Genomic DNA, 12,223 nt, shown 5'->3' with positions numbered 1-12,223 from the left:
GGTCGGGGGAAGCGGGAGGCTGTTGAGGGCTCTGCTCCAGCACTCAACCACCTGTATTTACTCTGCAGCTTTTCTCCCAGAGCAGTGAGGGTCACACAGTGATCACAGGAGTCTGCCCCTCTTCCCAAGCCACTAACACACTAAATCATCACCGCTCCCTCCTGTAGCCCTTCTGGCTACCCCAAACCTGACCTGAACCTATGCACAAATACACATGTAGAATACACTTGTTTTGTGTATTTGAGATCATGTGTTCCTCAGGACAGTGAGTGATTTTCTCCTTATCAGCTGATTCTAAACTACAGAGAATGAGTGCATGTATTTACAGGAGAGGATTTTAACAAATTCCAATGCAGAAATCTGATGGAAGAGAAAAAGAAAACCAGTCTTTATTCATACATGCACAGGCATGAAACATCCCTAGACAGCATTTTTACCCAGCTCATTCATACATTTGATGCGCTTTAGAATGAATAGTTTGTCTCAGCCTTAAACCCTTTAATCAGAGGGTGAGGGAAGGAGGGCATGATTGATGCAGCTCTGGTGAGAGCCTAACCCTCAATCAGTGACAGGACAGAGAGCGGCGATGCTGACTCCTGCCTCTCCACGCTGGGGCCGGAAGGCCTCGCTCTGCCGCCTGCTCCCACTCCGCCCATGGTTGCCCTGTTCCGCCCCCACATAAAGGTCAAGGCCTGCTCTCTCCTGCACGCTGCTTCATCTCTCCAGGTTAATACGCTATGTGGTGGACCTCATTTGGATATTATTATAATGAATGCTGATAAAATACATATGATTAAAAGAATCGGGCTTTGAAGTCGAGCTCCGCTCCCGGTTGGAGAAAAGTACATATTGACTTTAGAGGTTAGCCTCTTTTTGATGTTCTCTTTGACTTGAGAGACCTGGACTCCAGTAATTAGAAGCACTGGGCTGCACCTGCAGTAGCTGGGTGCACTTAGTGCGGAGGTGTTTATAGCATCCATGCTACAGCAGCCATCCCAAACGCCACAACACAACCCTTGCTTTAGAGGAGAACTTCTGGAGGAAAAAAAACAACAACCAGCTCAGTTCTGTTTACACAGAAGGTGAACATAGCACTGGGCGAGTGGGATTTAAATGGAGGGAGAAACCAAAGAAGCAAAACAAGGCACAGGTGCAAGCAGTCAATAATCAGGTGACTGGGAGTGGGGCAGGTGCAGTGTGTGCACGTGTGCGCGCGTGTGTGTGTGTGTGCACACGCTTTGGGCGGCATGCCTGGCACACTGAAAAATTTGGTATTTGTAGTCATCATTAACCAAGATGCCACTGGTTTGCTATTGGTCTGTTTTTGACTACCTCAGTAAAAGATTGGTAGTGGCCAAAATTTTGGTAAAATACAGCACACATTTTAAATAGAGAGTGCTTGTATACTTAAATAAGTACAATAAAACTACACACAGTAGGCTAACAAGTTAGGCCTGATGTTTTACCACTCCGATGAGAGCTTTTAGTGTGTAGATGTGGTACATACAGCCTTTAGTCCAAAACATAAAGAGCCTTCAGATCACAATTCTGTTTTCACTCCAACCACACAATAAAACCATAAACATACAGCAGCCCTATTATAACACTGATTTAAGTATGAGCATAACCACAAACTATTCCTAAACTTTCGCTCCCTTTTCTGATTTTCTCCTCCCTGTCTCTCTTCCTCTGATCATGAAGGTAGTTGGTTGAGTGCAGGCGTTTACAGTAGGGCAGGTTGCTGTGTTTGTTTAGACAAGCTCCATTGTCTGAGCCTTCTCCCCCAGCTGTTGAGAGGGTGAGACCAACAATAGATCTGTTTCAACAGCTGGTCATTAGCAGAAGCTTTAGTGCTGGTCAGGTTTAAGTAGAGCAAGGCAAGGGCTGTTGTTTACCCAGCCTCCCCTGCTACCACCGGGCCCAGGCCAGCCTGTGTCCCTAAAGCACACTGGTCCTGAGGAGGTGCTGAGTGGAAAGACAATGGAGTGAATTGGATCCCCCTGAGAGTGAGCTCCTAAATGTGTGTGTGTGTGCGCGCACGCGGATGAGAATGTATGTGTGTGTGTGTGTGTGTCTGAGAATTAGTTTGCAAGGAAGCAGGCATCAGAGACAGCACAGCTGAATTCTAGAAAATTCAACTGTGAGTACTGAACTCAGTGAGTACTTAAAAGTGGCTGTAGAGATAGGAAACTTGCAGGAGGGGTATAAAATTACAGTGCCCATAAATATAAAATGGTACCATCAACCATATGATTGCACTGATAAGTCTTGAGATTCAAAGCATAGTGTGTCAAACAATGTTTAACTGCTGTTGACCTCAGATTATTGGCAAACAACTTATCTCATGATATCTGTTCAAGACTTAATATTGACTATTTGTTTTCTGATTATAAAGTAGTTAAGACTCCTGTAAGTCTGATCCTCACTTTTCCTTGTGGGATGCAGGTGGAGTTAAAGACTGTCCAGAGAGAGAGAGACATGGCAGTGGAGGTGTGTCGCAGGCTGGAGGAGGAGCTTCGGTCCCTGCGCAGGTACCACAGGTGTGTCATCCCAGCTGCCAGAGCTCGGCCCTGGTGCTCCCAGTTCCAGCATCTACCCATCTACTCTACACAGCTTTCATTGTGAATTTGGGGACCAGAAATACTGTAGCAAGAATAAAAAAACAAACAAAAAAGAAATTTCAGTTAAAAAATCATACCTATAATGTATAGGTCTTTCTGTGCAAACACTCCACCAGTCAAAATAAAGCAGTGTGTGCTGTGTACTGTACCTGACTCCGCTGTCATACTTTTTCTTCTGTTTCTCTATATCTCTATATCTTGCTCCTCATCATTGTTGTTCTCTCTGCTTCTCACTGTCTCTTACTTTTATTCCTGAAGGAGTCAGTCTATCCAGTGCTTAACAGACTCCTGTATGGAACCTACATTCCCATTCTTCTTAAGCAAGCAAGAAACATTTTATGAGACAGTTTAGCAGTTTAGGACAGATATTAAATGCTAAACGAAAACACATCTAAAATAGTTAAAATGTATCATTGGTGTGAAGTTCTGATTTAAAAGAATGAAAGCATGTTTGGAGATCTCCGTTTTCTAGTGCAGACCCTCTCATGTGCACTCACAGCCTGTCTGTTGATTTGAAGGGCAGGGATTATTACTATTGTTTTGAGGGCTGTCGGAGCCTCCTGAGGTATTGACCACAGACATTTCACCACCGCCTAACGGCAGATTTAGTTTGGCCCCTGGTGCAGCCCATTGCTTATTTAAGACTTCTGTGCAAAATGATGGTACATCTCTGCAACAGATTCAAGTCCAGCATGTTAAGAACGGCTGTGGTGGACTATGATGGACTCCCCAAATGCCTTGCTTTTCTGTTAATAAATAGAGGAGTGATGCATGATGTACTATACTCATCTCTGGCAGTCATTTGACGTTTGATGGATAATTTAGTATACATTTGGCTCAGAAACTGGTCCTTCTAGTTTGGGAGGGTGTATCCTGTTACAGTGAGAAACACATCCGTCTACTTCAAGGATCCCTAAGCTTTGTCATTGTGTGTGTGTGTGTGTGTGTGTGTGTGTGTGTGTGTGTGTGTGTGTGTGTGTGTGTGTGTGTGTGTGTGTGTGTGTGTGTGTTTATTTGCATGCATGAGTATGTGTGACTGTTGATTGCACAGAGGAGAGGGGGATGGAGCTGTTAAGGAGTTCCTGTGGTCCAGTCTTTAGTAGAGGGGGAGAAGGCAGACCCAGACAATCTGCACTGTGTGAGACAGAGCCTGACGTCCTGCTCCTACAGCCCATCAATGTGGCTTTGGAGCTGGACCTTTAAAGGGAGAATCCTCCAGGCACAACAAAGGCCAGAAGATGGCTGTGGGTGTTTGCTCTCACAATCACTCAGCCAGCTCCATTGTGTCTCTTAGGATAACAGACATTCTGAGGCAGCTGAAAGGCCAGTGAACAGATGAGTTTGAGGGAGACGGAGAGCAAGGGGCAGGGGCAGGACAGAGCGTCTGCGCCGTGAACCCCACGCTCAGCATTCGGGAGCAGGAGAAAGCGGCGTTCCCCATGTAGCCGTTCAGTACTGCCCCTTTGCCAGCCCCTTTCTCCCAGAGGTTAAGAACGGCACGGCGGTGTCTCCGCCCCGCCGAGGCCAGGTGCTGTAATGCATTGATGCCGACGGGGTTGTGCGGCTAGGTCAGACTCTAAGTATAAGGTGATTGCCTGAGTTCAGGCCAGGAGCAGGCTGAGTGTGAGCTGGATAAGACATGGATTAACACACCCGAGGCCCAGTACCACCCACTCCCCTGAGAGCAGTCATTATCACGCAGAGAAAGAGCCCTGCCTGTCAGCACCTCAGCTCTGCACACGGCAGCATGGACAGCGCACACTGCAATGCTCAGACTTCTACATACAAGCAGGAACTAAACAAGCACAGACGGTCTGTGGCAAAGTCTCTGCTCTGATCCATGTAAATGCGTCATCCCTTGCTCTGTCAGGAGATTATTTGAACTTGTCTGTATCTTCCTTTTTATTCAAGGCACTGTTTTTTAATGGAATCATCAATGTTAAGAAAGTCTCTGATACCTATTGCATAGGGCTTGTAATTCCAAATCAACGTTACGTTAGGAATCTGAACACCACTAGTGGTGGCACACGCAACTCTGTGTTTGTGCTAGAAATGTGCGAATGAGGAACTGCTATGACTTTTATTAAAGAGCTGTCAACATGCTGAAGGGTGGTTCCTTGTTAGTTTCTGTCCTGTGTGGGTTGCCGTGGATACCTGTACTTAAAGCGGTGGTTCCCTCTTTGCTTGCACTTGATTCTCTGTATTTGATGAGGGTTGCTGCAGGTACGCCTCTGCTGAAAGGGGTATTTTACATATCCTCTTTGATAGCATGCCGTGGTAACGTTAATGTTTAACTGCTCTCCACAGTTAGAGAGTCAGGTCTGTGGGGATTGGGCCCTTCTGATTAGCTATCTTATGATTATGGTTAATGTTTTACAGAGTGCTCAGACCTGACGACTCCTCTACATTGCAGAAACTAGATCAACATGCACATACAGATATTAATCCTTTGGTTGGCATAGACCAGCACACAATACGGCCTGTCAAAGATGAGAACAGAAAAGGAGCTTTATAAATTGGGTTGGCTGAATTGTAACTGAGTGTAACTGAGTGTACCTGGGAGGTGCATTTTAGCTTTTGTGAATGTCTGCATGTAGGATAACTAAAGGTCTTGTAATGGAGTTCTTGTCACCTTGTCATTGAGAGTCCTGTTTATTGGTTACCTGACTATTTCCCAGTAGTGACTGATAAAAGGAAAGTAATACTGCTCAGCCATGAGATGGACTGGCCAGGCTTCTGGGATCGCATCCCTGCTTCTGCCTGCGTTGTGTTTGTGCCGCTGCTCCTACCTGTTGGCGGTCTGCACTGCACGCTCAAGCTGCCAGCAGGCCTCCTTACTACAAACCAAACAGACCTGGGACCATTTAAGCGTTATTTATTTAATTACTTTTAATGGCTTCTCATAAAACACCCATAAAGAGGGGGTTGGGATAGAGAGGTGAATGAGAGATAGCGTGTATGTATCTGATTGTGCGTATGTGTGTGATTGTGTGTGTGTGTGTGTGCATGATGGCACAGGGAGTGAGGGGGTGGAGGTGGGGGGTTGAGATAAGATAATCCATAGTAAGGCATTGCTCCTCTGCCCTTGTTTGTCACTGTCATTGGACCTTTGTACCCAATATGTTTGCATTTAATTAAACAAAGCACACAACTTTACATCACTTCCTTGGCTATCAATATCACATCAGAATCGATTGCCTCTTTCTTTCAAAAAAAAGAAAGGAAAAGGTAGAAGAGAGAAGCATGACATGGAAGCCTCCCTGAAACTAATTAGCAGGACAACAGGACCGAATGAGTAATATGACATTAAGGCAAAAACACACAGACCGACTGGGCTGAGACAAAGACCACCGACAATCAATCTAGCTTATTCTGTCAGTAAAACCACAGCGGGCCTCCACTGCACGAGAGGCAGAAAGAAGAGGGTTAGTTAGTATAGTTGTCTAATTATGGCCCATTATTGTGTAATGTCTCCCACATTACAAAATTAGTCTTCTGTTTGTATGTGGTCCCACCATTCCTAAGACAACCTGCCTGGGTTGTTGGTGACGCATCTCATGTCATAAAAAGACCTTTTATAGGTTGAATAAAACTTGACTGCCCTTCCTTAAATTTGATTTATCAAGTTGCCACAACCTAAAGGCCTCTCCTTTTGAGTGTTTCTTTCTTTATTGTTTAATCCAGGCTCTAAATGAGGATCAGCACCATGCAGTGCAGTATGTGGATTAGGCAACAGGTCTTTGAGTCCTGTTATTAGTCCCTGTCCAAGCAGAGGATTCGCGCTTCTCCCCAAAAGTGACGATGGAAATGAACTGCTTTGTTATTTAGGCTCATTTTCCTTTGTTCTTCCTTTGCTTCATCTTTTTTAACTCTTCCTTTCTTATGTCTTCCCTTGTGTTCTTATCTCCTTTGCATCTCATTGAGAACCAGTTGCATGAAACTCCCCCCTGACTGGTGCAGTACGGAAGCGCATGCAGAGCTGCGATGTATTGCTCTGCTGTTCTGCTGCTTTATTACCCAGAGATATTGTCTCATGTACCATTCCTTCCGTTTCAATATTAGTAGCGTCTGTTGGCTCAGGCTGTTGATATAGAGTTACCGTTTGTCACCTGCAGGTAAACTGGGAGCATTCTCTCACTATATGGGTCAAGTTGTGTTTGTTTAAAGAACTTGGCCATTGGTATTTCTGTGCTTGTGCTGTGAGGAAAGAGGTGGGGCAAACCTGTAGGCAAGCAGACTGTCAAATATAACAGTGCTTGTGGTATTTCTTTTTTTTCCTGATGTTTCATTCACTGTACAGATAAAATTAGTTGAATGTCTAGCTCAATGGTTATTTGTCTGTCTGTCTTTCAATAAACTCACCATTGCTATAAGAACAAACTTCATTGTGTTTATACTATAGCATCAGTCTTAACCCTTTCTAATTACTCTCTCTCTGACTTTTATTGTGAGTGTTTGTATTACTGATCACTAAGAAAGATCTGAGGGCAACCCTTCATCCTTTACATGCCTTTAAATCTTGATTTTCCTCATAGTACCCAGCAGAGCCAGATGGAGGAGTCAGGTAGGAAGGAGGCTTCCAGCTGGGCCTCTCCTACCCAGGCTAAGGAGGGCCCAGTGACCCCAACCCCGGCCCTGCTGAGCCGTGTGCAGCTGCTGACCACGGAGCTCCAGGGCACAAAGACACAGCTGCACCTGGTCCAGGAGGCAGAGAGAGAAGCCACAGAGAAAGTACAGAAGTGAGTACAACGATCACAACTGACTGCAGCATCCTAGGAAAGTGATTTTGTCACCACTTCCCTAGTTGTAGTCCTAATAGGTATTTTTTGTGTTGTCAATCAGTTCCATAAAGAGGTAAGTTACACCTGCATAGCAAAAATGTAAAATGTAAATTTTCAGATTATTTTTCTCCTGAAGGGTCACATTTAATTCAAGTGGGGTTTCTTTGAAGAAGCAGAGAAGTACCACTTAGGTTTGTTAGTCTACCATGGAATATAACTAATGTGGCAAAGACGTACAGATGTGGATTCTGGACTTTATTTACAACTGTAATGGCATTCTTGCCATTCTCTCTCCTGATCCTTAACGCCCTTCTCCCCCTGCATTTGAACCATTTCTCTGATTTCCATACTGACCATGGCGAGCTTGTGGGAGCTCATCAGAGTGCATGTTTCTGTTCTCTTCTGTGTGTCCCTCTCTTTCACCCCCCCTGCCCACCACCACTACTCCAGGGCTCCCCACGCAAAGCAAACATGGCTCGGCCTGCTGATCTATTTGCCTGATGAATTAACCAGCTGGGGGGTGGGGATGCAAAGCTGAGGGTGCACAAACCCTGAGAGAATCACTCCCACCCCATCCCCATCACCCGCCATCACATACCATTACCCCCACCCCACCCCCATCACCCACCACCACCCACCATTACCCCCACCCCATCCCCATAACCCACCATCACCAACACCCTATACCCATCACCAACCATCACCCATCATTACCTTCACCCCAACCCCATCACCCTCCATCACCCCTACCTGACCCCATCACCCTCCATCATCCACCATCCCCACCACCCACCCCACACCCATCACCCACCCCACACCCATCACCCACCATCACCTCATCACCCTACTACTACCATTGCCCACCATCACTGTGGCATCCCCATCACCTACCATCACCGTGCATCACCCACCACCACCACAATAACCCCAAAAGCACGGGAAGCCTGACAAACAGCAAACTTTAAAAAGGGGGGTGGGCAGGTGAGGGGGTTAGACCTCTGAAATGCTCCTACTTCTAAGTGTCAACATCACAAAGCATTTGCTCATTACTGTAGAATTTTAGACCCTTTTAATTCTGCTCTGAATGTTCTGCTCTGTCATGTTCATTTTTTCAGGACCTGTCAAACATCCTTAGCAGTATTTTTTAGGTTTTCCTTGTAAACGTTTTTTTTTGTTTTGTTTTCCTTCGAAATGTTGCTAGCATATATTGATAACTCCTATGACTTCACATGACATTGCATTGAGAAGAACAGTAACTTCTAATGTTGCCGCATGCACTGGAAAAACAAAGTCTGTTTGAGCTTTGGCCCTCATCACAGATGCGTGTTTTATACATGGTGTGGAATGCTAAATTATGGGATTCGTATTCAGTCTTTAAGGACTGTTCAAACAGTATTCCTAACAGTAATTTTTCATTTCATAGTCCTGTGTTTTGCGTGTGCATGTGTCTGTGTGCACACACGTGCACCACTTGTGTGTTTGCATTAACACGACTGGTTAAAAGGCATGACCCAGTCATGTCCACAGTACAAAGTTCATCTCTGTGTGAATCATAGTCACTGCTGAGTGGGGAACATCTATATCACTCTCCCGTTTTACTGGAAGCAGAAGGCAGTGAGGTCCCTCCATTCTGAGAAGCGTCCTGTTATTTATTTCCCTGGAGCCTGAAACAGCGCCAGTATCCAGCATTAAGCTTGTTCACTGCCAGACTCATGGCATCATGGTCACACTCAGGACCTGAGGCTCTTTATTTTTAACCACAGTTTACTTGCCAGAGAACAGGCCTGTGGATGGGGGATTTAGCCGCGGCAGCAGTGGAAGGAGGGGTGTCAGGGTATTGCATTGTAGAGGTGAAGGATTTGGGTGGGTGGCTGGGGGCGGCGGCAGGGGCAGAGAGATCCAGACAGGAGCAGCAGGAGTCAGACAGACAGGAGCAGCAGCGTCAGTGTTTCGGGGCAGACACTGGGACAGGGTGGAGATTGTGAGCTGCTCACACCTGAATGCTAGCTGACAGTCAGATAGACACCCCACGGTCACTGTACTGCGGGCAGCTGTGGGAAGCAGCTCTGACGTGGGCTCCGTCGCACGGCAGTGAGAAGAATGCAGGACTGGGGGCAAGTGGGCGGGTGGGCCTGGGCCCCCTCAGGGTTTTCCACTGGGAGAAGGAAGCCCTGGGCGAGCCCAGAATGTGGCACCTGAGTGCTGTCACCCCAGCCGCCATTGATGGAGGCCTGAGCTGAACGTCTAATGACCCTCTGAATCAAACTTGGCCATGAAGAGGACACAAAGGCCCCTTTTCATCGGCTGGTGGGTGTGCGAAGGAGCTGCGTCTGGGACGTCCCGTCGGGCCTCACGTGTGGGCCGGCCTCTACTAGACACAGCTGGGGCTGCAGCTCCATGCTGACCTGCTGCTGCTGGCTGCACATTCTCTACCACTCGGTGGCCCCCCCACAACTCATCGCCACCACCGCTGTCTGTTTTGCTGGAGCTCTGGTTCAGAGGTTTTTAGGACTCATTATTCAGTTAGGATTAGAAGTGATCAGCACCCAAGGCGCAAGCAGTGAGGAGGCTTGGACGAAACACTGGCGATTTTCCTGATGCCAATAGCTTTTTGAATTTATGCAAGGTCGCTGTTTACTATGTCTTATTCGAGCTGTAATTGTTGGTTTTGCGACTCCGTGAATTCTTAATCAGGATTTATGGGGTTTTTTTGCCCGCCGCCTCTTCCCTGGTGTGTGTGTTTGGGTTTAGTGGCCTCCCTCTGCAAACAGTGCTTCCCACATCCTCAGCAACGCACTAGCACACCTTGGACATCCTGCAGCAGGATCGCCGACCTGCTAATTGTGGAAACGTGACAGAGAGGCTAACAAATATATTTAAGTTGTTAGAAAAATTGCAAGGAAGCAGACATCTGTTTGAGGGTTAGAGAGAGGAGGAAGAGAGGCAGTTTGAAAACTGGTGTGTGTCTGAGGTTTTTGGGATATGTCACATACACATATTTACATGCATGTAAATGTGTATGTGCAATTATAATAGGTGACCTTTCTTGAATATTAGTGTTTTAGTTCTATTGTACATCCTTCTGCCTCTGCAGTATTTTGATTGTCGATGTACACACACGCGATTACACACATGCACCACATACACACATTGTCGTGTGTGTGTGTGTGTGTGTGTGTGTGTGTGTGTGTGTGAAATACATATGACCCAGTTGTTGCCAAATCTCCCTGTGCAGTGAAACAGGTGGGAACTGCTGAGGAAACAAGGCCTGAGTCAGACCACTCCCATATGCTCTCTGATAAGCAAGAGCAACCTGGGTAGACAAAGGCGAGCTGCAGACTTTTCCAATGTTGATTGGTCTTGATGTTTGTTTTTTATATATGCTTTTTATATATATAATATAAAATAAAACATCTACAGCTTTCTCTTTAGATTATTATAATTTCTATATTTACTATTTTTTTTTTTACTTTTTTTATTAATAGAAACAGCTATTCTTTATAATTTGTTAAAGATGATAACATAAACAAATGTAAAACTGATCATGGGAAAATAGAGATTCACAACACTGGGAGGATTTGAAGTTGTTTTAATGTATTTCTCAGTTGCAAAGGTTTATTCATCTTGCCCAGACAATTTATATTTTGTATATTAAAAATACTTTATATATATATATATATATATATATATATATATATATATATATATATATATATATATATATATATATATATATATACCCACACACACACTTTTTTTATTTAAAAAAAAGATTTGTGTTCATCTTTTACATTTTTGTTGTTTTAATGTAGATGATTATTTTAGTTTGAAAAATTGCTTGATTTCTCCTCCCCCCTCCCAGCTCCCACAAAAATCTCAAGCCAGTATTGTTGCTTTATTATTATATCTGTACCACCACCTCCAACAACATAAAAAACAACAATAATAATAAATTGTTTTTGTTGTTGTTGTTGTTAGTAAATATCTGCAGCAAAATCTCATGTTTAGCAGTCCTGTTACCTCCTCCCCAATACACACTCATGCTCCATAACTGCTTGGGCAACACTCTACTACTCCAGCCATGACACAATACAGCCTTCTGTTTGCCAAACAAAACCAAAAAAGACCTACAGTGGTGGATATGTTGCAGGTTTTATTTTACTATGAGTAATGTAGTTGCCTCAAAGTGTACTGTGTCTCTTAGCTCTTACAAGGAAACCTGTGTGTCAGAGAGAGAGTCCCCTCATCCTCTTTCTTCTTATCCTCTCTCTCTCTCCCTCCCCCCAGGCTAGAACGTTTGGTAGAAGTCCTGAGAAAGAAGGTGGGCACTGGGAGTGTCCGTACTGTGATCTGACTGGACGCCGGATGACCAGAGCAGAGCAGACGGCCACATCTGGTGACCAGGCTGCTGTGTTTAACTCTGAGCAAACAGCCAAAGCCTGCCCTGGACAAACACAGGCTGGAAGTGAAGCTCGCTCCCTCACCCAGCTCCACATCACATCTTACAACCCCCACTCGCTTCTGATGGTTACAGACAGTGTCTGATACTCCCACAGCCAGCCATATGAAACGGCCTACAACTCCTATTGTGAAGTATTTCATTTTTATGTTACGTAAAAGTGTAGCAGGATAAGTGAAAATTAGATATATACAGTGATATTTAATGGGTGACAATGATAGTCACCTCTTTTTTGAGAAGTCCTCCACAGATGTGACATGTATCAAACTGCCCTGGGATGATGTTTACAGAAAAATGTTTACAGACTAATTTTGGCTATATCTGATATTTTTCAAATATCAATAAAGGGGCACTCATTTTAA

The 12,223-nt window shown here is 45.1% G+C and overlaps 1 protein-coding gene across 2 annotated transcripts in view; it reads left to right on the top strand.

Moving 5' to 3' along the window:
* mipol1 (mirror-image polydactyly 1) overlaps positions 1-12,223 on the top strand; it is a 44,324-nt gene extending 32,101 nt beyond the window's left edge. For both annotated transcript variants that reach the window (XM_027013192.2, XM_027013191.2), the window contains 3 exons: positions 2,446-2,540; positions 7,157-7,360; positions 11,690-12,223. In XM_027013192.2, coding sequence (XP_026868993.2) covers positions 2,446-2,540; positions 7,157-7,360; positions 11,690-11,756 — 366 coding nt within the window. In that variant the 3' untranslated portion in view covers positions 11,757-12,223. The remainder of the gene's footprint in view (positions 1-2,445; positions 2,541-7,156; positions 7,361-11,689) is intronic.

This window comes from Electrophorus electricus, chromosome 13 (genome assembly GCF_013358815.1).
Source record: "Electrophorus electricus isolate fEleEle1 chromosome 13, fEleEle1.pri, whole genome shotgun sequence".
NCBI classification, from domain to species: domain Eukaryota; kingdom Metazoa; phylum Chordata; class Actinopteri; order Gymnotiformes; family Gymnotidae; genus Electrophorus; species Electrophorus electricus.
The sequence above is the reverse complement of the archived record's forward strand: the minus strand, read 5'-3'. Positions and strand labels throughout refer to the sequence as shown.